The sequence below is a fragment of the Python bivittatus genome, unplaced genomic scaffold (genome assembly GCF_059951505.1).
Source record: "Python bivittatus isolate LINGU-HERP-01145 unplaced genomic scaffold, Pbiv_v1 ctg000180_np1212, whole genome shotgun sequence".
Classification (NCBI taxonomy): Eukaryota; Metazoa; Chordata; class Lepidosauria; order Squamata; family Pythonidae; genus Python; species Python bivittatus.
Genome location: NW_028277047.1, coordinates 6178438 through 6202610, shown reverse-complemented (window position 1 = coordinate 6202610; position 24173 = coordinate 6178438). Strand labels below are relative to the sequence as shown.

The window sequence follows — 24173 nt, the reverse complement described above, 5'->3', positions numbered from 1 at the left end:
GACCACAACTCCCAGAAGCCAATGCGCTTCCCATTCCTCTTCTTGAACCCGCCCCGACCCTCGTCCTTGATTGGTCACAGGTCTTCCGGCGGCTCTTGATCGCCCCCTCCCTCCTAGAAAACCGAGAGGGCGCGCTCATTGGCCGCGCGAGGGACGAGGCGGGTGGTTGTCACGCGGCGCTGATTGGACGCGCAAGGCGCCCCGCCGCGCCTACGGTGGCCGCGCGGTGCCTCCCGCAGCCGATTCGAGCGAGCGCGGCGGCAGGAGAGAAGATGGCGTCTGAGGGACACTCCGAGTCCCCCAAGGCGGGGGAACTGCCGTTGCCAGGATACGGGGCCTGGTCGCCCAACGAGCTGCAGGCCAAGCTGGCCGAGATCGGGGCGCCGACTCAGGGTGAGGGGGGCCGCGGCGGTCTGGGGTACAGAATTCGTAGGCCCGGAGGCCTGCCTCAGCTGCAAACCCCGAGGCCAGCCTGGTGCGGGGCTCGGTCGCTCGTAGTTCAGCGTGTCGTGTGAACGGGAAGCCAAACACGGATAGGGCATCCAAGCTGGGCTGCGGCAATCGGGGCGGCCACTAGGTGGTAGCAGAGAGACAGCGGACGCGCGGGCTCTTTCCTGGCGTCCCGGAGTGCTGCAGCCCAGAAAGCGGGTCCCTGGCGGGGGCATCGCCTCTCCTCCGCGGCGGTTGGTTATCCCGGGTTTGGCTGCTGTGGAAACCCCACTTCCACAAAGACGCTCCGTGACAAAACCCAGCCTGCTCCCCAGATGCCCCATCGCTTTCCCCCAAGCATTCAGCAAAGCGTCCATAGATACCTCGTGGAAAGAATTGGGGGGACGCCCGAGGCCAGCTAGTCCACCCCCGTACTCAGTGCAAGAACTCAGATTAAAGCATTGTTACTATTATTAATTATTGTTATTATACTGTGCCTTCGATTCGTTGTTGACTCCTGGCGACTGCCTGGACTAGTCCTTGCTGTTTTCTTGGCAAGATTTTGGAAGTAGTTTGCCCTGGCCTCCTTCCTAGACCAAACTCTGGTCTTTCCTACACCAAACTGGCCCTCCTGTTTATAATAATAATATTATTATACTTATTAGATGTTTATGCTTTTTAATATATAAGTCAAGGTGTTGAACATACCTCATACTCCTTCCTCCTCCTATTTTTCCCACCACAATAACCCTGTGAGGTGGGCTGGGCTGAGAGAGGGGGACTGGCCCAAAGTCACCCAGCTGGCTTCATGCCTAAGCATCTCTGGCAGATGGCTGCCACACATCCAGGGCAAGGGAGCCCACCGTCTCTCTTGGTCACGTTGAACTGCTGTAACATTTTTTTCCCTGGTATTCCATTGGGATCTGCCTTTTTGTAATTAAAGTATATTTATTTATTTAATGTGTATTTATTTATTCTGTTTGCAAACCACCAGATCTATAAACATTCGTGGTGATTTGATGAAACAGAAAGCCAATGAAAGGATACTTAAAATCAAGATTGTAAACGGTACAGAATGGCCATAATAACACAATGACTATCCGAGACAGAAATGGAACACAGCTGTCAGCTCTTTGAGGGAGACCAGGTCAAAAAAGAGACACTGCAGGGATTCCAGGAATGATACTTTATTGTTGTAGGGTATGATAACAGAAATTTGAAAGCCTGTCCAAGTTTCTCTGTCCCCTTTTACACTAAACAAAACCAAGGTGGGTTATTTTGAATTTCTTCCTTCAGTCTCAACTGTGGAGTCCAGTGTTTCTCAACCTTGGCAACTTGAAGCATGCTGACTGGGGAATTCTGGGGGTTGAAGTCCACACATCTTCAAGTTGCCAAGGTTGAGAAACATTGGTGTCGTCTCTTCCTCTGAGTCCCTCCTTAATGGATCTTTCATACCCTCCCCAAGGTCAGCTCTAATTTTTTTTTATAACAACGGTGAAATTGACATTAAAAAAACAATGGCAAATACAGGGCACAGTGAATCTTATTATTCCACCTCCTCTGCTCTGGGAATTGAGAGTGCAGATCTTGAATTTTGTGTGAATTTGGGGTGTCTGGGTTGTGGAAAAGGGTAAGCCCTTTGGGACCATTTTCACAGATCTCACCTTATCCCAGTCCTTCCCTACAGGAGAGTTGCAGCCCACCTGGCACCTCATTATCTCCAGTTTCTCTCTTAGATCTATATTGTTTGAAAAGATGACCTCCTCCAGGCCATCCTGTCCCACAGTAGGGATTCCCCCAGTTCTTCAGAGCTTTACTCTCTCAACTGCCTCTCTCCTGCTTACCAGATGCTTGCTAGTTTGGGAGCTCTTCCAGTTTTCATCCAGCAGGTTGGCTGGGTTCACACAACCCTAGGCTAGGGTAAAATGGGTTTGGGTAAGTTGTGGTTGAGCATGAGGTGGGGAAACCCAGACAAGATCAAGCTGTTAGGGGTTCCAGGGACTGGCTTTAAGAATTTGGGAGAAATTCCCATCCTCCTCAAGATTCTGGAGCCTGATATTGGACAGACAAGTAAAATCAAAGGCAAGGAGGGCCTTTTTTAAAAAATCAGGTCTGTCGCTACCTGGGGGAGAGAGTTCTGGCTTTGGTGACCTCAAGGCTAGATTACTGCAGGGTGCCCTTTGAGGGACGCCCTTGAAGACAGTCTGGAAATTGCAGCAGGCCCAGAATGTGGCCACAGAAGTGATGGGTGGGGCCTCTTTGGATTCTCACAATGCTTCCAATTGCCTACTGAGCACAATCATTGGTGCTTACCATGGCTGATGGAGCCCTACATCACTTAGACCCAAGTTTTGACACACTGAGAGCTCCTCTTCAGTCCATCCTACGCTCATAAGTCATCAGTGGGACATCTTTTACCAGTTTGATTAGGAAGTGTTTAGCATCCGCATGTAACTGAATTTTATCTGGGGTGAGGGGCCAAATTCCAATTGTGAAATAAATTGTCACAAGAGTTGAAGCGTGTCCCCACCTTACTGTCAACTAGAAGGAAACTCAACATATTTATTTTCCCAGGCCTTTTATATATCCCTGCTTTATCTATTGTGCTTTACATCCATTCTTTTCCAGTAGACATTAGATATATTTTTACTGTATCTTTTAAGCCGCCTAAACCTATTAAAGAAACAGGCAGCATATGGATTCTATAAGTAATAGGTGATCTTAATATATTCTGTGAGCCAGATTATCACATTTAGGGAGAATATATTTGCTTGGAGAGATCATATTATATGAACACAGCCATTCTGTTGTATTAACTTTAGGGCATAGCTTGTCATGGGAATCCAGCCTTCTTGTTGAGAGCAATACAGGCGTTGGAGATGTTGGAGGTGGAAGGATGAAAATGGTCTGAGGGATGGAAGTGTTTAGGGGGACAGTGAGAAAGGAAATGTCTATATAGCTTTCTCTTTATGAACGTCGGATGGAATTTTTTCTTTCTGCTTTTGGTATTCTTCCCTCCCTCCTTCTTACTGTACATTATTTTAAAATACCAGCTTTAACATATTGTTTTATGACTGTTCTTTTCATATTATATAAAGCCCTTTGTTTTTTCAACTTGCCAGTCTAGCCCTGGGATTTTCTGGTGGTGTCCTGTCCTGGTACAAACCAGGTCCCAGCCCTCAGATCACCCTGGCTGGGTTCATACTCTGTATGACCCACAAATAAACAACCTACATTTTTAAATAATACACTATGTCTATGAGGTATGGTCTCCTAGGAAGTTGCTATATGCTGTGTGAAACATTGACCCACTTAGCTTATCATGCTGAGCCCTTATGCGTTTGTTTGGTTTTTCTGCAGCAGATTTTTTCGTGGAGAATATCAGAGTTTTTCTCCAATCTGTATGGAGAATGGCATGTTGGAGGAAGCTGCTTTAAACTCCCTTCTTGATCTACAGCATAATCTCTGAATTACTTTACTATTTTAATTCCTTTCCAGGTGGCCGTGAAGAACTGGTGGAACGGCTGCAGACGTATACTCTTCAGGTGAAGCCTTTATTTTTTGGATCAGAAAAAAGCGATAGTTTTTTTTTTTACAGTAATTGGCTCACATGTGGAGCTCAAAGAAAGGAAGGTCAGATCACCAGGGAATCTGAGCTATACGCAGATGGATTCTGTAAACCAGGATTATTTTAGTGCAATCCACCCACTTCAGAAAGAAACAGGATTTCAGGTGCAGAGAAAGTAACCTTTAAGTAAAGGAAAATCTAGAAAAGCTTAGTGTTATGTTAGATGTCTGTTTTAAATACTCACTGAACAAATAAAGCTTGTTCAAGCATCTTAGATTTGTACACTCCTTAGTTTGAAATTTGATTTTTGCCTTCTCTCAGCAACCCTCTTTCCAAATGGTATCTTCTAGATGTGCTTGGAAATGTAGTCCAGAAACATCTGGACTGCCCCAGATTGGACAAGGCTTAGCACCTGTGAGAGTAAGCCCTAATATTTCCCTATATGATGCTCCGAACCATCTTAGATCCTAGACCATCGCTTCTGCCGGAGAGAAATATTGCAGATTTCAAGTTGAGAAGGGCAAACAGTTGATTTACCCCCTCCCGCTTCTTTTCTTTTCTTTTTTGTCAGACTGGGATACTGCTTACCAGGCCTGTTCTGCGAGCAGATGATGGAGACAACTCAGCCCCACCTCCCTTGCCAGGACAGGTAAATAGTTCTGCATATAGAGTGCTAAGTTCAATTCAGGTGTTTCTATTTTTTTAAAAAAGAAAAGAATTGGATGCCAGGGCTGCAAACAGCACCCAGGAGCCTTAAGTGTTTGCTAGAAAAATTCTGTGATAGACAAAGGCTGTTTTACCGTGGCCTAACTCAGCAGACAGAAATTTCATGCCCCGTTCTACCTAGACGTTTGCAGTAGCTTTGAGGACATGAAGAAGAGTTGAGGTCATGAACCCACAAGGTGCTTCCTTGTAGACACCCCATTTCCCCCCACCTCTGATCAATTTCCTGCTCCAGCTGTTTTAAGCCACTGTGATTCAGTGAGCACAGTGTGGTTGACTTGGACATGCAAACCATGCACACACCCAGCCATTTGTGGCTTACCTTTCAACAAAGTATGGCAAAAGGAAATCATAGTTGAGCTTGATTTGGGAACCCTGTCAGAATGTTGGGGGGGGTAAAATTTCTCATTGCTCAGAGGAAATGGAGACGTTGGTCCATCAGTGCTGTGTGGAGAAAGGAGACTTGGCTTAATTTGGAAATGGGCAGGGTGGGCTGGAGGAAGGTTTGGCTGCTACAATGCAGGATTCACTCTTTGCAGTGGTTAGGTTTGTGACCAATTCATTTCTAGATGGGATTTGAAGCACACTTCATAGATGTCAGGAATCAGTTATGTGGTAGATCATTTGTACCAGGCCCCCACCCCACCCCACCCCATGCCCTCCATGGATGAATCTCTGCTCTCATCATGCCCAACCAAAATTAAGCCATGATAGGACTTGTCCTCTAACCAATTTTGTCAATCAGCTTGCTAGGCACAAGGATTTTTCAGTGTGACACCATCACTTTGGAATGCCTTCTGCAAACACTATTTTACCTCCTCTTTCATAGTCCTTAAGGCAATGTTTCTCAACCTTGCCCACCTGAAGACGTGTGGACTTCAACTCCCAGAATTCCCCAGCCAGCCATGCTGGCTGGGGAATTCTGGGAGTTGAAGTCCACACATCTTCAAGTGGCCAAGGTTGAGAAACACTGCCTTAAGGGAAGCCTCTGCCTTTTTTCAGCTTGCTTTTTATTAAGGTGGTTGGTGACCTCACGTAAATAATTTTTTTACCACCCTGTTTGAACCTTTCTGTCTTGTTTGGCTCAGGTGACCTGGCCTTACCTGGGCCTTTCATTCTTTGGAATCAAACCAAACTCTACTTTTTCGAACTTTTCTCTCCCGTTTGGGATTTGGGGCGCCCAGTAGGGCTTCTTAAATGTGCAAGCCAAAGAGATGCTCCCTGGGAGTGACCCCTTTCTCTCTCATTCAGGTGCCAGGGATCCCTTTGCCCCCGCCTCCAATGGGCATGCCCCCGATGCAGCCTCCTCCTCCTCCTCCTCCTGGCATGGGCCTCAACTTCCCCATGGGAGTGGGACCCCCTCCACCACCCCCTGGTCTGGGCCCGACTCTCCGCATGCAGGCTGTGGATCCTTCCACGTTGCCCGAGGAAGAGCGACTGAAACTGGCTCAGCAACAGGCCGCCCTGTTGATCCAACAGGAGGAGAGGGGGAAGCAGGTAATGACGCACTTTCTTTGGGGGTGTACAGGTGCGTGTGCGTGTGTCCCGTTTTTGTGCAGATGGCAAAACTCTAGCAGCCTTCCCTAACACGGCATCCTTCAGTTGTGTGTCCCCTCTGGCTCTCATAATCCCCAGCTTGTCTCAGTGCGCCTGGGCCTTGCTGGTGCTGAAGTCCTGGCCTTTTGGGCTGGCTTTTATCCCAGTTGCTGCTGCTGATCAGTTCCCTGCAGCCTCTGTGGGCAGCTGTGCACCAGGCTGACCGTGCTTCTCTGGGGAGAGGGGTTACTTGTCCAGTTCACTTGTTCCCTCCTGCCTCACTTGTTTCTCCCATTCAGAGTCTGTGGCACTAAACACTGCTAACTCCTCTGGTCCTCCAGATGTTGCTGAACTGCAACTCCTAGCCGCCTGGGCCAGCATGTAGGATGCTGGGAACTGTAGTTCAGTGGCATCTAGAAAAGTACAGATTACCCAGCTGTGTGCTTGTTGCATGTACCAGCTCTGTTTGTTCTGCTTGTGTTTGACTTTGGGGGCAAATCAGACCCAGAAGTCCACCTTTTTGTCTCTGGATCAAAACACATAGGTGCAACCTACCAAACCAGGTCTTCCCTCAAGCAATTCTGATCTGGGATGGGGTGGTTTAGTCTCCTATGCTGGAACTGGGGCCAAAGTCAATGGAAAGTGGGAAATCCAAAATGTTATTTAGAGAAGGGCCACCATGCAGTGGCTTTACCTGTGAAAAGACCTAAATTTACTTCCCAGCATCCCCAAGTCATGAACCAAATGTCTGGTAGAAAAGTTTCCAGTGTTGGACAAGTGTTGACTCTTCCCCCAACCCCTTCCCTCAACTGTAGGCTGTTGTCCTAATGGAACAGGCACGCCAGCAGGAGATATCAAAGCTGGCCCCGTCAGTACCTCGGACAGTTCCAGATCTGGGACCAAGACCTCAAGGGCACCCGAGAGGTAAGTCCTGGGGGCCAGGCGGGGAGCACCGGGCTGTTTGCGTTAGGGAAAGCAGCCTCTGGTATTCCTATGGGAGCCATCCTGTATTTTTCCATCCTACAATATTCATGCCTTCTTTAGCCAGGAATTCATTCTTGCCGCTTTTTCTTAAACTGGATGGGTATGGGCTGCAAGAAGCCCCCTCCAGCATTCCCTTTGTGGTCCCCAGTTTATGCTGCTGGCTTTCGGCATGACTTTTTCCTTTACTTTCCGCTAGAGATGAGCAGCAAATTGGGTGCCTCACCTCTCAGCGATATGCCTGTTTCACTGCTTTAAACCCCTCCTTGAAATATCGCCTGCCATTCTAAAAGAACACAAAATGTTGACCCCCCCCACCTATTCCAGTAGCATTATTGTGTTTCTAACCACAATTCTCCAGCCCGAGGAAGCACCCCCCCCTGCAAAATTTTCATAAGGACAGCACTTGGCTGCTAAAATATTACCCACCCTTGCCTTAAATACACCCCATATTTAAAGTTATAGAAGTAGGCTTGCTTCAGCTAATTTTGAGGCTGGGAATGTGTGTTCCTTTGCCCTCTTCTAGGAAGTTCCTCTGCCAGCTCCCCCATTGGAACATCAAGCTCAAGACCCCGTGGCCCCCCACCTCCTCCTGGAGAAGACAGTCGGGAGGTAAGTCCCTGTATGGCCAAAGGTGGCCAACGGAGGGGAAATGAGGCTGTTCTTAAATGTCCTGCTTTTGGTAGGAGAAGCAATTGAGCAATGTGTAGGTAAGGGAGGAAGGGAAAAGCCAATCAGATGGTGATATCAGCTCTGGGTAGGAATGAGATTCAGTTATTTGGAAACTGGCTGTATGCTGAGTAATCTGTCTGCTATAGTGTGAGTTCAAGGAGAGATTTGATCTGGGTCTTTAGAAACCCAGTGATTGAAGACAGGACAAAAGCTGAAAGCTTTGTGCTTGTACAGCGTGTGGCTGGAAACAGGCAAGTGGGTCAGCGGACTTGTCTCCATGCCATAGTTCTTTGCGGTCTGTTTCCAGATGCTTCGTTCCCTAATTTATCACAAATCTTGTCTACTCCATCAGCTCAAGTGTCTTTTCTGTTAGCCCACTGTTTCACCAAAACAAAAAAAGTAAATCAAAACCAAAATGTTTTGCACAGATTACATTTGCGGGCAGATTATAGAATGTTGATTTTGACCCTTCCAGGCTGATGATTCAGGGGTCGGCCCCAAAATTCCTCAAGCCTTGGAAAAGATCCTTCAGCTTAAGGAAATCCGTCAGGAAGAGCTCACGGCTGTACCTGGTGCCACAGGTAAAGAACCAGAATTAGGGATCCTGGGAGATATAGTTCAGAGACACCCACCCCTGGTGTAGACAGACGGATTATGGGATTATATTGCTAGGGCCAAGTTTGGAATCTTTTTTTTTTTTTAAGTTGCTAGTCCTCATAACAACAATGAAAATAAATGGGGAGTCTGCAACAGATTGGCTGGGTTCATACGTAAGTTAACAGACACAATGGCTGTGTTCTTAGAATATGTTCTTCTCAAGCAGGTTGTATTTTGGCTTAATGCAAAGGCTTGGTTCATTTTGGAAATTAGGATAGTGACTGGGTTCCTGCAAATTACCCTGCCCCGTTCTGACTCAGTCTGTTGTCTTGTGTGAACCCAGCCAGTTGTTAAAAAAAAGGAGTTCTGTCAAAATCTGAAATCCTGTTTCTGATGGAAGAAATACCTCTCCCTCTTTTCTCAGAATTTGAGATTTCCCTTGTCAAGCTCATCTTTAGTACCAGACCGGTTAGAATTTTTTCCTGGGGAAAACTTGGCCTTGAAGGAGGCTGGTGGATATAATAATTGAAAGGGGGACATCTTCCCTCCTGTTTCCTTGCTGTTGCAGAATGGTGGTAGAAACAACTGAAGGGCCTTGGGAGGGGCCCATAGACCAGCATTCCCCAGCTGTGCAGATGTGCTGGGCATTGCAGATGTGCTTACAGTTCCCAGAATGCCTGCCTTACCATGGCCTTTGGTTGGGGAATTGCTGTCCCTCCACATCTGAAGAGTGCCATGTTTGAGAAAGCTGTCGAGCTTGCAAATTTATAATCTTCCCTCCTGGGGGTGGGGGGTTCCTCCCATTTATTCACCCCCTGCCAAATTGTGCCTTCCTTGTAGATGATGACATGGAGACCGACCTGAGGGCGCTAGCTGGTATCTCTGCCTCTGATGCTGAAGAAGATGCTTTGGCTCTGTCTAAGAAAGAGGTGAGGGGAACTGGGCTGAATCAGCAAGAACTTGGGAAGGGCTGCAGCTCAGAGACCAGGGTGCTCCCTTCGCGTGAAAAAGATCCCCGGTTCTGGAGAGGGCGGAGCTGGCGTCGCGGCGATACGGCGGGCGATCCTGGGCTCCCAGGATGGCAGCCGATATCTCCTCGCCCAGACGGTCCCGATGGACCTAAGCCGTCCCGTAGAGATGGCGAACGCAAAGGGCGCGTCCCGCGGATCTCAGGGACGCCGCAAGTCCCAGATCGATCCGGGGAGAAGCTCTTGAAGCCGGTGGAGGAGAGGCAGCCAAAAATGGCTGCGAAAGCCGGGACAGCTCCAAAGGAAGATGGAAGAGAAGGGTGTCAACTGGGTGAGATGGACTTTTACTATTCAACTATTCTTAGAGAACACCTTAAGTAACTTAAAGAGATTTTTAAAAGTGAAGAAAAGTGGATTAAGCGGCGAGATTGAACCCTATTAAAAAAAAGAAGGGGGAGAAAATTTTTCTTTTCAACTTTCCCTTTTTAGTGGAATTGACAAGATGTTTTTCTTTTAAAAAAAATATATTTTTAACTGGATTGGCTTTCTCTTTTTAATACTCAATAACTTTATATTTTAAGCCTTTTTTTTACTAAGATTTTTTTATTGTTATAAGAAATTTATATCTTTTTGACTTTGAAATGGGGAAAGTGGAGTTAAGAGAAAGTAAATGAAAGAAAGTTGCACTGCCATTTAGAGGCGCGAATTAGTGCTTTTTTTTTTCATTGTGACGCACGCTCAAAGACCCTGTGCTTTCTAAAAAGATAGTGGGATGTGCATGTTTATACAGGTGCCATCCGTAACTATAAACAAGAAAGTGGAGTTGAAAGCGACTTTGAAAACATTAAGATGGAAAGTTTGAGCCAGTCACAAGAGCCTTGATTAGTGGCAGTAGCTCTTTTTTCTGCTAGAAGCTCTGCTTTGCTTTCTATTCCCCCCAGATGGATTTTTTTTTAAAGAGGCTTAGCCTTTTCCTTCTTTTCCTTTTCTTTTTATTTTTCCTTCTTTTTTTTTTCTCTCCTTTTGCTTCTTTTTTTCTCTTATTTTTGGCAAGAACAAAGATAAAGAATCCTTTGACTCAATGAAGGTTTATCAAGATAATAGACTATACGAGAAACACAATGCAGAAAAAGATCTTTAAACTATTGAGGATGACTATAAAAAATTGGAAGAAGAGCTGCAGAAACTCTCAAAAAAAAAAAAAAGAAAAAAAAGAAAAAAGATATTAAAGCTAAAATGGACTTAATTAAACATAAAACGGGATCATTGGAAAAGGAAGAAATAGTACAAGAAATCAGAAACATTAAACGGAATTATTGTGAGGCCTATAAACTGAGAATTAAAAGGGTTAATCAACTGATAAATGAAGAGAGACAGATTTGTTCTTGGCACTGAGGGTGAGAAAAAGATTATACAAGATTATAATGGAAAATCGTACTAAGAGAATGTACAAAAAGAAGAAGTAAAACAATATTGAAAGAAACTATTGCAGATGTTTAAAGAGAAAATCAGGGGAATACAACAATGATGGAACTGACAGAAGCTTCCAAAAGCAGAATGTTCAAAAGGACACTTATTATTGCTTTCTCTTATCCAATAATATAGAAAAAAGGAATGAACAGCCAGATATTTTGGGACATTGAATGAAAAGGGTGAACTCAAAATTATGCAAGCGCTGGAATAAAGTATAAATCTGAGATATATAGTTAAAAATTGTATAACATGTAGTGAAATCTGGTTAGAACTGTAACTTGGTTAGAATTGTAATTGATACTGTAACTGATATTGGTTAGAATTGTAACTCTTAAGAATTGGAAAAATTAAAAAGTACTTATGCAGGAGGAAGTTATTCAAAATTATGGAATGTGCAGAGATGAGTTAAATTGAGATTTGAAATTAGAGTAAGAAGATAAGCAATTTTATATGACACGGGATTTGTTTTTATTAATGATTAGATGAGAAAATATAGTAATGTAATAGATTAGGAAATTTTATAATAGAAATTTGATATTAATTATTATATATATACACATATAATAGATAGATGGAGATGTATTACTAATCCTATTGAAAGTTAAAATTTTTTGTAATATATGATTTTATAGATTAGCTATGAATGATTAATAATTGTTAATTGATAAGTATACAAGTATATTTTTGAATAGATGATATGAGAATTTAAGATTATGAAAGGGGCACCAACGAGTTTAACTGGTTGACACACGGTATAAAATGGAAGATGCTTTTTTATGCCTTTTTATGTTTTTGTTTGTTCATGTTTGTTTTGTGTTTGTTGTAAAAATAAAAAAAACATTATAAAAAAATAAAAAAATAAAAAAAAAAAAGATCCCCGGTTCTGTTCTGACACTGGTAGGTTCCTGGCAAGAGAACCTTTGTGATCAGTAAAGACTGAACTAAACAGATCTGACTCGGTTGAAAATAGCTTGACTGTAGACCTCCAGCCAGCAAGCAGCAGATCGCAGTTACCCCTCTCGGTAGTGGATTAATGTGCTTGTGATTCTTGGGGACAGGCAGAAGCAGAAGTGGGGCAAAAATGCAGAGAACTTACTCAATTGAGATTTCCAGCATGCGTCAGGGAATTTCTTTTTGGGGCTGGGAAAAACTCTTTCTAAGACCTGGCAGAAAGCTAACCAGTGCAAAATGCTGATGGATGTATCTTTTCTTGGCTCCCTTGGCAGAAAAACCGCAAGCGACGGAACCGGAAGAAAAAGAAGAAGCAAAATGCCACCCCCAAAAATAACCAAGTTGCCCAGGCTGCCAAGGGGCACGGGGAAGAATCGGGAAGCGATGCCCCAGTGGAAATAGAATATGTCACAGAAGAGCCAGAAATCTACGACCCCAATTTCATTTTCTTCAAAAGGATCTTTGAGGCATTCAAGGTATGATCAGATCTGGGATTCCAGATCAGTGCACAGATGCGAACTGGGAGCATCACAGTCAGCAGTGAAGACAGATGTTTTCCCTGTTTAAAGAGGAGGAAGGGGGAGTCCAGCATTGCCAGCCCTCCAACGTTATCCAGATTAGGAAACAGACTCCATTATTTGAGATACGGAAGAATAAAAGGTATAAAAAATGAGAATCTAAAAAGAAGCAGTGAGAGCGTTAGAAGAGGATAGGGAAGCAAACGGAGTGTGGTGTATCGAAAACAAAGCCTGATTATTTCACTAGGTGTGAGAATTGTGGAAACCCAACCACTATAGTTTGTAAGCCTATCATTTAGCACATTACATAAACCCAGCCAGCAGTGGTTTTATATCTTTCATGCCTTTTCCCTCCTTCCCTCCAGCTCTTATATGCAGTTCCTTTTAGATTCTCGCTTTTTACAGGTAATACTCGCTTAAGAATGGTAATTGGGGCTGGAATTTCTGTCGCTAAGCAACCCGGATGTAAAGCATGACGTCACATGACTGCGCTGCTTAGTGGTGGCAGTTCCAGCAGCCCCCATTACTGTTGTTAAGCAAGGACCTCATGCGATTGCGACTTCTGACTTCCTGTCAGCTTCCCCATTGACTTTGCTTGTGGAAAGCAAGCAGGGAAGGTCACGTATCATGATCATGTGACCGCGGTTGGAAATCTGGGCCAGTTGCTGAGTTCCCAGACTGTGAGGCTGTGGGGGTGCTGCCATGGCTGGAACTTTGAGGACCAGCTGCAAGTACCACCTGTTCAGTGCTGTCGCAAGTTCAAACAGTCACTGAATGACCGGTCATTAAACGAGAACCATCTGTATATCTTTTATGCATTAGCTCTTTAATAATTATATTTTTCGTGTTTCTTCCTAATGGCTGCACTCCATCCCCTTATGCTGGTCTATGATGGTAATCGAGATGGATTTCATTGGATGCTCTGCTAGGAATCACAGGGCTGGGACGCATCTCACCGGAGCCTAAGCAGAGGGAAAGCGCAGCACCCCTGCAGATAAATAGCTCCAGCAAGGCAAAGTCAGCCAGTCATGGCAGAAGGTTTCTTCTGAACCTCTTGCTGAAATCTGCTTTTCCTTCTCGGTTTCGATTCTCAGTCTTGCCTCTTTCTTGGGGACGGTGGAGAAAATATCGTTCCACCTGCTCCGAAATCCCTCCCCAGCTTCTCTTCTCCCTTCTTCACAGCTGACAGACGACGTTAAGAAGGACAAGGAGAAGGAGCCGGAGAAGGCAGACAAGGTGGCCAGTTCGGCTGCTCCCAAGAAGAAGGGCTTCGAGGAAGAACGGAAGGACAGCGACGACAGCTCCGATGACGAGCAGGTGGGCGAGTGTGGGTGGCAGGCTGATGGGAAAACACCCTTTTTTCCTTCTGCTTAGCGTTCTGCCTCAAGGCTCTTCGTTTGATCTGGCGATGAAGCAAAAGATGTTTCTTGGTTTGGGGCTGTTAGAACTGAAGAAAGAAACCTCCAGATTTAGGGGCAGTCCACCCCAGAGTTCAAGATTCTTGGGGGCAGACGGCAAGAGAAAGGACGTGTCTCAACACTTCCTATAAGCATTCGGAGGGATGCGGGGGGAAGTCGCTGTGTAGATAAGAAATCTGCACCCGTATAATACGACGCACAGTAAAATAGTTGCAGGGGGTGACGGGTGTCTCTCCCAATAACTTCAGGAAAAGAAGCCAGAAGCCCCCAAACTGTCCAAGAAGAAGCTCCGGCGGATGAACCGTTTTACTGTGGCTGAGCTGAAGCAGGTATGGCTTCTCCTCCAGGAGGAGAGGTGCTGTTCTCCCTAGGCTGCAAAGTGGGTTTTTAGGGAGGCCTCCTGGGGTTGTGATTTCTGTGGCTGGGCCCAGAGAAGTCCTGGGGTACAAGAGGACTTCCGGATTCTATTTTCCCCCCAATGCCCTATGCTGGATGGATTTTCATGCACGCGCTTGGGACTGGGGCCTAGCCTATTTCCGCTGGACCGTACCCATCAAGAAGTCACCAGGGTAGATGACCGTTGGGTGGCAGTAGGAGGGCAGCTGCCTTATCAGAAATTCGGGGAAAGGGAAGGCAGTTGAAAAGCCCAGGAGAACAGACTTATTTTTTGCTTCCGGTTCCCTGCAGCTTGTGGCCCGCCCTGACGTGGTGGAGATGCACGACGTGACGGCGCAGGATCCCAAGCTGCTAGTCCACTTGAAGGCGACCCGCAACTCGGTCCCTGTCCCCCGCCACTGGTGCTTCAAGCGCAAATATCTCCAAGGCAAGCGGGGCATCGAGAAGCCACCGTTTGAACTGCCTGAATTCATTAAGCGCACAGGAATTCAAGAGATGAGGGAAGCCCTGCAGGAGAAGGTGAGGAGGAAACTTTGTGGTTCACGCAAGCACACCCAGAGCTGTTCCACAACAGCAGTCTTGACGTTGGCATGGAAGTGACACAGGGTTGGAATTCGTGGTGGTCGTGCTAAATTCTAAAGCTGGATTAGCAAACAAAAAAGTGTTGACTGGATAGGCAGCGTGCAAACCAATGATGGCTTATTGTGACGGGCTGGTCACACATCTCACTAAAACGATCTGAGCTTGCGCAAGATGCTGAACAATCAACTCCCTCCTCCCCAAGTCTACCCTGGTGTGGTGTATGAACTCGAACGGAGGGTCTAACTAAAGAGCCATATCGGCTTTCGTTTTTTTCTTTTGAACGTGTTATTTATTTATGCACACCTGCAGTTTTGTTACTTTTTCTTGCATTTTTGTTCGATGGTTTTTTTGTACGCCATCAGGAGTCACGTCTTGGGTAGCCCTGTACGTGTTCTAAATGTTTCTGCCGCCTCAGTCCTCCTGGACTCGGCAGTAAAATATAGCATAAGAAGAAAAAATGGATTTTAAAACAAAATTATGCGGTTTAATTTTTTTTTTTTTTGGTAAATGTATAGGCCGCCCATCTCGTATACATGACTCTGGATGGCTCACCATTAAAACAGAATCAAAACAATAAAAGATGGCCAGAGTTGAAAACAATAAAAATAACAGCCGAGCAGACTCGCATCCACTCAAACAAGCCATGACACAGGCTCACCCACGCTATCTGGGCCCCAGGCTCAATGGCAATGCCAGGATTTTAGTGCCCTGTGAAAGGCCAACAGGGTCAGGGCAAGTCTAATTTCTGGGGGGATGATGTTCCAGAGGGAGTTGCCACAGCAGAAAAGGTTGTATCAAATAATAAGTAAAATGTGACCTCCTAGTTTGCTCACTTCCCTGTGGTTGTTCCCTCCCCCCCTCCAGGAAGAACAAAAAACCATGAAATCCAAAATGCGGGAGAAAGTGCGCCCCAAGATGGGCAAAATCGACATTGATTACCAGAAGCTGCACGATGCCTTCTTCAAGTGGCAGACGAAGCCAAAGCTGACCATCCATGGCGATTTGTACTATGAGGTAACAAGGCAGCCCCTCGGGCACCAGCCTTCCCTCCTTCAACCGAATGGGAGGGGAGCAAGTCGGGCAGCTCCCTTGCCAAGTCCTCTTCCCTCTCCCCTCCTCTTCCTCCACCAGGGCAAGGAGTTTGAGACGCGGCTGAAGGAGAAGAAGCCGGGCGACCTTTCAGATGAGCTGCGCATCGCCCTGGGGATGCCCGTGGGGCCGGTGAGTCGGTGGGAGACTGCCAGCGCTCCTGAGAGCATCCGAGCTGCACCTTGTGAGATGGTGCGAGGAAGACGCTCGGCAGATTCTTCCTTTTTTAAAAGCCATCCTGCTGAAAACCAGGAGGGAGGCTATTTCTCAAGAATGCGAACTAGAGCCTTAAGGACAGCCTAGAAATACTTGAAATTTGCAAAGCTTTGTTGTTTTCTGCATTAAGGTCTCGCCCGAGCCTCTGTCTGCCATCACAGCAGCTCTTGAAAGGTGTTGGTGGGATTAGTGAATATTTTCTTGATGTTGGGATGAAGGAGCAGGTCAGGCTGCAGAGAGCACATGGGTAGGATATGAGGTGAATAAGGAGGGTTCTGCAACTAATGGTGTCTTTTTTCCTTCTGCCCCAAAGAACGCTCACAAAGTTCCTCCTCCATGGCTGATTGCCATGCAGCGCTACGGTCCGCCCCCCTCCTACCCCAACCTGAAAATTCCCGGCTTGAATTCTCCAATCCCAGAGGTGAGTAGGCCTTCAAACATGTTTAAAGTACTTCCTCCAACTCTGAGGGTCACAACCTGACTCGCAGTCCACAAACCGATAAAGATTCAGGAGTCAGTTACCTAAACAACCGGTGGAAGGCCCACCTCCTCGCCAGATCGCAGGAAGATTGTCAGAAAAAAATCAAAAATTCTCTGCTGTCGCGCATGAGGGTGTGGGAAATTGGGAAATTCTGGTACACCTCTTCCACTCCTCTCAGTGAATCTTGCTTAAGAAAACAGTGAGAAACGTGCTTGGAAAGAATCATGGTTTGTTTTAGGTCGCTGGCGACGAGCCTGACCCCACCGTTTCCTTTTTTCTCCAGGGTTGTTCATTTGGGTACCATGCCGGGGGCTGGGGTAAGCCTCCTGTGGATGAGACCGGGAAGCCCCTGTATGGAGATGTCTTTGGGACCAATGCTGCTGAATTCCAGGTATGTGTTTAGCGCAATGTTTCTCAGTTATAAGATGTGCGGACTTCAACTCCCAGAATTCCCCAGCCTGCTGGAATTCTGGGAGTTGAAGTCCACACGTCTTAAAGTTGCCAAGGTTGAGAAACACCGGCTTAAGAACATTTGAATTTAATTGAAACATGGAGATCCAAGACCTGGGATTGCCCATCCCGGTACTGGGATGAGCAGTCCAGGTGCATCAGCAAGGTTGAGGGTCACTGTAATGGGCTTCTCAGGGAAGACGACAGCAGTTTGCAGAATATTACAAGTGCAGAATATCTTCCTTTATCAGGGAAACAGGTAGCCACCTGCCCAGTGCGTCAGTGAGGTTGAGCAAGAGGATCAAGAAATCTCTGCCCTAACAAACTTAGAAACAAATCAGGTGCTGCAGTAACTCTGTCCAGTTGCCAAAATTTTTTGTAACCCAGTTCCCTTTTCCCTTCAATAAACTGAAGAGTGAGAATCTTGCTTTTGGGTTGTAAGGAGCTGTTAAGAGTTTGACAGTTGCATTCTTCTGTTACTGATTCAGAGCCTTCTCTATTACACTTTTTTATTATGCCCATTCTACAGCCACCCATCTTGCAACTGTTGAGGGATTGGCAGCAATGCTTCCATTTTTCCTTCCTTCCTTCCTTCCTTCCTTAGACCAAGACAGAAGAAGAGGAGATTGACCGGACACCTTGGGGGGAACTGGAGCCCTCCGATGAAGAATCCTCCGAGGAGGAGGAAGACGAAGACAGTGACGAAGAGAAGCCGGATGAGACGGGCTTCATCACCCCCGCAGATAGGTAAGGCTGTGTCAGGGTTAGGGGATGGCCGATTTCCAAATGGGGGAGATGTGATGATGAGGCCTGCAAATCTGCATGGGAAGCTGTAGCTCAAGGCCGGGATGGTTCCTAGGAAGATTTGGTAGTGCTCTGCGAGCTGGTCGAGAACTCGCAGCCGCCGTCTGCCTGGAGTGCCTGTCGGTTTGCTTCAAGGAAGAAAGCCGGCAAGCAGGGGTTTGCTTTGTTCTTTCGGCCTGTTGGGCAAATCCAGGCTGGGTGGTTCAATGCATTGTATGATCCGCACCCCAAATAGGTGACTTCCATAACCAGGGGAAGCATCTTGGTTGACTCCAGTTCATTTTGGCCTGGTTCTGACTCACTTTCTCCTCTTCCTCCTCTGTTTCTAGTGGCTTAATCACACCAGGTGGCTTCTCTTCCGTGCCCGCCGGCATGGAGACACCAGAACTCATTGAGCTGCGTAAGAAGAAGATTGAGGAAGCCATGGATGGGTAAATGCTGGCTTTTGATTCTGTCTTCCACTCTCTTCACATCCCCCCTTGGGGCCCAATAGACAGTCTTTGGTGGGGAAGAACTCAAGTTTTCAGAGCTCTAGAGGTTCACCTAATGGGTTCCTTCACACATTTTGTTCACCTTTCAAACAAAGAAGCTGCTATACAACTCAGTAACTACAAGGGAATCCCCAAAGACACAACACTAAAGGGAAGAGTGATGGGGAGGGTAAAGGAAAACTCAGGTACCATGATATAGTTCTTATAACAATAAGCCGTGCTTTGAGTAGTATTGATAAGAGCCTTTTCATGGTGCTCTAGGATCTCTCCGCTGAGTCTCCCTATCTCCCATTCCTCCTTTTGTAGAAACATGGTGGGAAAAGCTGCTGAATGAATCCAAGGAAAGTCAAAGACTGATAGAACTGGCTATAGACATGGGATATCACAATATCGCAGGGTGATATTTTGTATTCATGTTTTCCAAATGGCAGAGCGCTTTCCTACAATCAAATCCAGTCTCAGGAAATAAATTTGATCTGGGAAGGAACTTGGGTAGCAGGGTTGGGCAGAGGTCCTCCCAAGACTGGAGAAGGGTTGCCATTTGGTATAGACAGCATTCATAGAATCCTAGTTGGAAGGATGCCTTTAGACCAGTGTTGTCCAAACTTGGCCACTTTAAGATGAGAGGACTTCAACTCCCAGAATTCAGCTGTGCTGGCTGGGGAATTCTGGGAGTTGAAGTCCACTCATCTTAAAGTGGCCAAGTTTGGACAACACTGCTTTAGACTATTGAGTTTAATCCTTGCTTGTTGTAAGAGTCTGACTTTAAACATCCCAGAAGCTTCTGCGTAACTACATCTAGCAAAGGGGAGCCCACTGCTTCCCTAGGAAATAGGTTTTATTGTAAAATCAATTCCCATTTCAGTTTATCTTTTTCTGAAAGATTCTTGGCCTTCAGTGATTTGTTCCCAAGACATCTCTTTCTCCCTCAGTTACTCTGACACTTTCTTCTTCCTGCTTGCTCCTACCTACCGCCCCTCCCCAATAGCAGTGAGACGCCTCAGCTGTTCACAGTTCTGCCGGAGAAGAGGATGCCAACGGTTGGGGGTGCCATGATGGGATCTACACATATTTATGACATGGCAACGGTAAGGATGGGTTTGGTCTCCCTTATGTGTAAGATGGGGGTGGGTGTTGATGGGTCATATATGCCCCCAGCCCCTTTCTCCAGTACCCCTGGAGCCCTTCTAAGTGGGCTCTGCTCAGTTAGGACAGCAAACCAGTAGCTTTCTAGGAGTAAGCCAAATTGCAACCTTGTATGGAATGCTGGGAATTGTAGTTTGGCAGCACGTGGTTTGAGTTCTGGGTCTTGAGCTCTAGCCATGCAACTTCTGTAGCAAGAGAGAAAAAATGTTAATTTTTTGAGAAGCTATGGGAACACCTCCAATTCAGTAGAATGAACTCTTCACACAGCCTTCACTGATTTAGGGCTTGTGATTCCAGAAGTATTGGATTACAAGTCCCATAATTACCCACAAGGATTGCCAGTGCTGTGGCTCATCCCTTTGGCCTTCTGGTATATTCTTCTGCAAAGAAAAGAATTGCTTTTCTTGGAATTAAGACAGAAGGACATACTGGTCACTCCCTTTATTTTATATAACCTTCTGTATGCTTCCAGATACCACAGTCTGGGTTCACATACTAAACCAGTGTTTCTCAACCTTGGCAGTTTTAAGATGTATGGACTTCAACTCCCAGAATTCCCCAGCCAGCTATGCTGGCTGGGGAATTCTGGGAGTTGAAGTCCACCCATCTGAAAGTTGCCAAGCTTGAGAAACCCTGCCCTGGCCACTGTTAGCTTCTTCACCCACCACACTAGACAGCTGGCTGGGGAATTCTGGGAGTTGTTCCACACATCTTAAAGTTAACAAGGTTGAGAAACACTGTATTAAACCCTAACTTGATCAAACAATACAAAGATTGAACAGTACAAAAAAACCTGATTGAACAATACAAAGAAATGCTCACATTGAGATGAAGCCTGGGTTCCTTAAAGGGAATCCTTCATTTAAAACAGGGCTGGATTTCCCACAGCGCTGTGAACTACAACCACCCCAACCCCATTACCCTGTAGCCTCACCTGTTAAGTGAACCAATCCTGGGTTCCAGTGATCCGGATTACTTTTGGTGTTGCTCACAAAAGTTTGTGTCCGCTGGTTTGGAGGGGCCGTGGTCTGCTTGGCAGTACTCAGCAGCTACAGGTCCGCACCTAGACTGCCCAGCAAGCGGCCGTAGCTCAAGAAGGTCTTGGGAGGGGTTGACCTGGGTTCCTGGGGCCTCCCTGCCCAACTCCCTTCTCTCTGCTTGCAGGTCATGAGCCGCAAAGGGCCGGTCCCCGAAATCCAAGGGGTGGAGGTTGCCCTGGCGCCCGAGGAGCTGGAACTCGATCCCATGGCTATGACGCAGAAGTACGAAGAACACGTGCGGGAGCAGCAGGCCCAAGTGGAGAAGGAGGATTTCAGCGACATGGTAGCCGAGCATGCGGCCAAACAGAAGGTGAGAGGTGCCTTCAGTCAATCAGAATGCATTTATGGTCCAAGACCAAAGCCAGGGAAAAGACCAACAATTCAGTAGCTATAAAATGCTTGATCCATACCCTTCCCTCCTTGCTATGATCCTCGGACCTAGGAAAGCATCTCAAAACGTGCCAAAGTATTATTATTATTTATTTATTTATTTATTAAACTTGTCCCCGCCCACCTCCCCCCAATGCGGGACTCTGGGCGGCTCACAACATATTAAAACAATAAATAAATATACAATTAAAATTTATAACAAGACACATTTACAAAAATAAAAGGAAAAAATCCAGGAGGCCGATGGTAGCAACACCAGGCTCTAGGGGGCTAGCCAACCCCACATCTGATGACCTCCCTCCCCACCCCAGGCCAGATGGCAGAGCCAGGTCTTCAAAACCCTCCGAAAGGCCGGGAGTGAGGGGGCCTGTCTCACCTCCAGGGGCAAGATGTTCCAAAGGGTGGGGGCTACCGCAGAGACGGCCGCCTTCTGGACCCCACCAGTCGGAGTTCTTTTGCCGAGGGGGTCTGGAGCATGCCCTCTCTGTGAGATCGGGTGGGAATTTTTTCTCTGCTCCGTTGCTTGGCAGCCTCCTTTTTATTCACTTTTAATTTATTTTTGTTGAATTGCATCTGAAAACGTTTAATTTGTTTTTATTGAATTGAGTTTGAATGTTTACTTTTTTAAAAAAAGTAATTGAATGTAAAATTATTCTATATGAAGACTTAATTTAATTTTGGATTTATTTTAATGTTAACGTGGTTTGCCGCTCCACTTGCCAAAGTGACTCTGGGACAGCCAGTGTCATTTTAAAAAGAGTTGTCAACAGTAACAGAATCAAAAACAAACACGTTCTGGCCATCAAGCTTGGCGTGGCTGCAAGCAGATGGTCCCTTTCCCACCAGGAGTGTGAACTTGTGGCCTTCTAAATCTTGGGGCTGACTCCCCACTGACTGTAACCCACCCAGGATCCTGGGATCCTGCAACATGTAATGGTGATGTGACACATTTCTAAGCCCTTACAAATAAGCACGAGCGTGCTAGCTTTCAACGGTCGGCATCTTCCCGTTAAAGCATGCTATTCCCAAGCAGCTGCTGGCGGATAATTCAGGGCTGCCTTTCCCTCCTTTCTTTGTCAAAAAAAAAAAAATTCACGCCACCTTTCCAGATAGTTGTGCTAGGGTTCCTTGCAGTTCTCTAAAAATTGCATCTGTCTGCCTATCTGCTTGAGTAGGTGACAACCATTAATAAAGAAGTTCTGCTGTGGCGCTGACATTTAACTACAGTGGTACCTCAGGATACGAACGCCTCTACTAATGAACTTTTCAGGTTACGACCAGCTCCGGCTGCAAAAATTTACCTCGATGTGCGAACTCCGCCTCGGGGTAAGGTCATTTTTCCGCCCTGACACGTGGTCCGCGGCCATTTTTCCACCCCGACACGTGGTCTGCGGCCGTTCTCACGCCGCGCGGCGCCCGGCCATTCTCCCGCCGCACCGCACCCGGCCTTTCTCCCGCCGCGCAGCGCCTGGCCTTTTTCCCACTGCGCTGCACGGCGCCCGGCCGTTCTCCCGCCCCTGACGCATGGTCCGCGGACACCAGAACAGATTAACGGTAATTACATTGAACCTTATGGGAAAATTTGCTTCGGGGTGCGACCAAATTCCAGAGGGCGGAACGGATTAACCGGATTTACATTGAACCCTATGGGGAAATTTGGGTCGGGTTACAACCAACTCGGGATACGCCCAGAGTCACGGAACGCATTAAGTTCGTATCCTGAGATACCACTGTAATTAAAAATCCAAGAATAAAAACAGTCTTTCCCTGGAAAATGAATAGAAGGAGGTACCTGGTGTACCTGATGGGGAAGGGTGTTCAGAGCCAGCAGAGAGCACTACCAAGAAAAAGGCTTCACAGTGCTCAATGTGACTTCCCCCCATATTAACTAGACGACACATTACGTTGTCTGACCGTCCCTTGGGCTCCCCCAGTTGGGGCCACTGGCCTTTGCAAAAAATCAGACCTGCAAAGTTGAGTGCAGCTGCAGTTGTGGTGAATAGAAGCCCACAGGCGAGCAAGCGAGCCCAGCCTTGCCTATTTTCAGGTGAGTCAAGCCGGAATCTTCAGCAAAGGGGAACCACTAGCACAGTGTTGTCCAAACTTGGCCACTTTAAGATGAGTGGACTTCAACTCCCAGAATTCCCCAGCCAGCATGGCTGGCTGGGGAATTCTGGGAGTTGAACTCCACTCATCTTAAAGTGGCCAAGTTTGGACAACACTGCCCTAGTAGCTTAGGGCCCCAAAGGATGCTGGGAAAATCTTGCACAGAAGCCTGGACCGGAGATGCTCTGCTGGCAAAGGGGAGAGGTTGGTGGGCTAACTGAAAGGTTGGGGGAGTGCAAGTCCTGAATTGCCACACTGATCATGGGCAAGCGAAGGAGATCAGGAATCTCCAACTTAGACATGACACACACAAACTTTACCTACTTACTTATTTTCTCCTTTAGCAAAAGAAGCGGAAAGCACAGCCACAGGACAGCCGAGCTGGAGCCAAGAAGTACAAGGAATTCAAGTTCTGAAATGCCTCCTCCCTTCCCCTCTGTTTTTTTAAAACACCTATCCCATCTCCCTGCTGCCTACCTAAAACTTCCCCTCTGTTTTTTTGCGTCTTTGTGGTTGGAGTTCGGGTGTGGAATTATTTTGTAAATAAAAGTCAGAGACTCTGGAGACCTTGTTTTCCCAGTTTGGGGATGGGTGCCAAAAGGAAAGACCCTCTTGAGTTAAGCACAGCTCCAGCATGATTTCACGGACACATTCATGGAATTTTTCACTGAATTTTCTTTGCAACAATCCAAGTCATTTGTCATTGGCTTTGGGGATTTTTCTCACATGTGCTTACTTTATAGCACCTAAGCGTGCTTTCCCGGATGGTCTCTCATCCCACCAGCTCCACCGCTGCTTACCTTCTTCCAGATCATCTCGAGCTGCCATTAACTATAGACGTTTCTTTTGGGGAGGGGGAATCGTATTTCCCTTACTTTCTGCTCCCTCCCCTTTTTGCAAAAGCCTTGCAGGGTGCTATGCACAGCTGTTCTTGTGAAAGCTGTAGTAAGAAAGACCATCTGTCTGGATTAACACACACTCGGCAGCGTGTATTGCTCCCATACCTTCTTTAAGCACCCCCTCCTCTGAAGGGAAGCAGATGGATGGGGGGGCAGAAAATTGGGCCTTTCCTCAAATTCCTGCCTGTCACGTATCCTTAGCCAGAGCAACGAGCCAGTTTGGTGTAATGGTGAAGATGCTGGATGAGA

At 46.6% G+C, this 24173-nt stretch overlaps 1 protein-coding gene across 1 annotated transcript; it reads left to right on the top strand.

Annotated features, from left to right (window-relative positions):
• Positions 1–208: 208 nt before the first annotated feature.
• Positions 209–23589, top strand: SF3B2 (splicing factor 3b subunit 2). The gene is made up of 21 exons (XM_088137440.1): positions 209–393; positions 3928–3974; positions 4569–4646; positions 5972–6217; positions 7072–7180; positions 7764–7849; positions 8385–8490; positions 9347–9435; positions 12174–12374; positions 13599–13733; positions 14083–14163; positions 14522–14749; positions 15677–15826; positions 15944–16033; positions 16431–16538; positions 16882–16989; positions 17653–17795; positions 18182–18283; positions 19332–19431; positions 20654–20839; positions 23370–23589. The coding sequence occupies exons 1-21, from the start codon at positions 273–275 to the stop codon at positions 23439–23441; spliced, it is 2586 nt and encodes an 861-aa protein (XP_087993566.1). The 5' UTR covers positions 209–272; the 3' UTR covers positions 23442–23589.
• Positions 23590–24173: the final 584 nt, after the last annotated feature.

Excerpts from the sequence above, each read along its gene's own strand:
- SF3B2 (XM_088137440.1), top strand. The coding sequence starts at position 273 with ATGGCGTCTGAGGGACACTCCGAGTCCCCCAAGGCGGGGGAACTGCCG. Across the intron at positions 6,218-7,071 it reads AGGAGGAGAGGGGGAAGCAG|GCTGTTGTCCTAATGGAACA; the intron begins GTAATGACGCAC and ends CCTCAACTGTAG. Across the intron at positions 14,750-15,676 it reads GGGAAGCCCTGCAGGAGAAG|GAAGAACAAAAAACCATGAA; the intron begins GTGAGGAGGAAA and ends CCCCCCCTCCAG.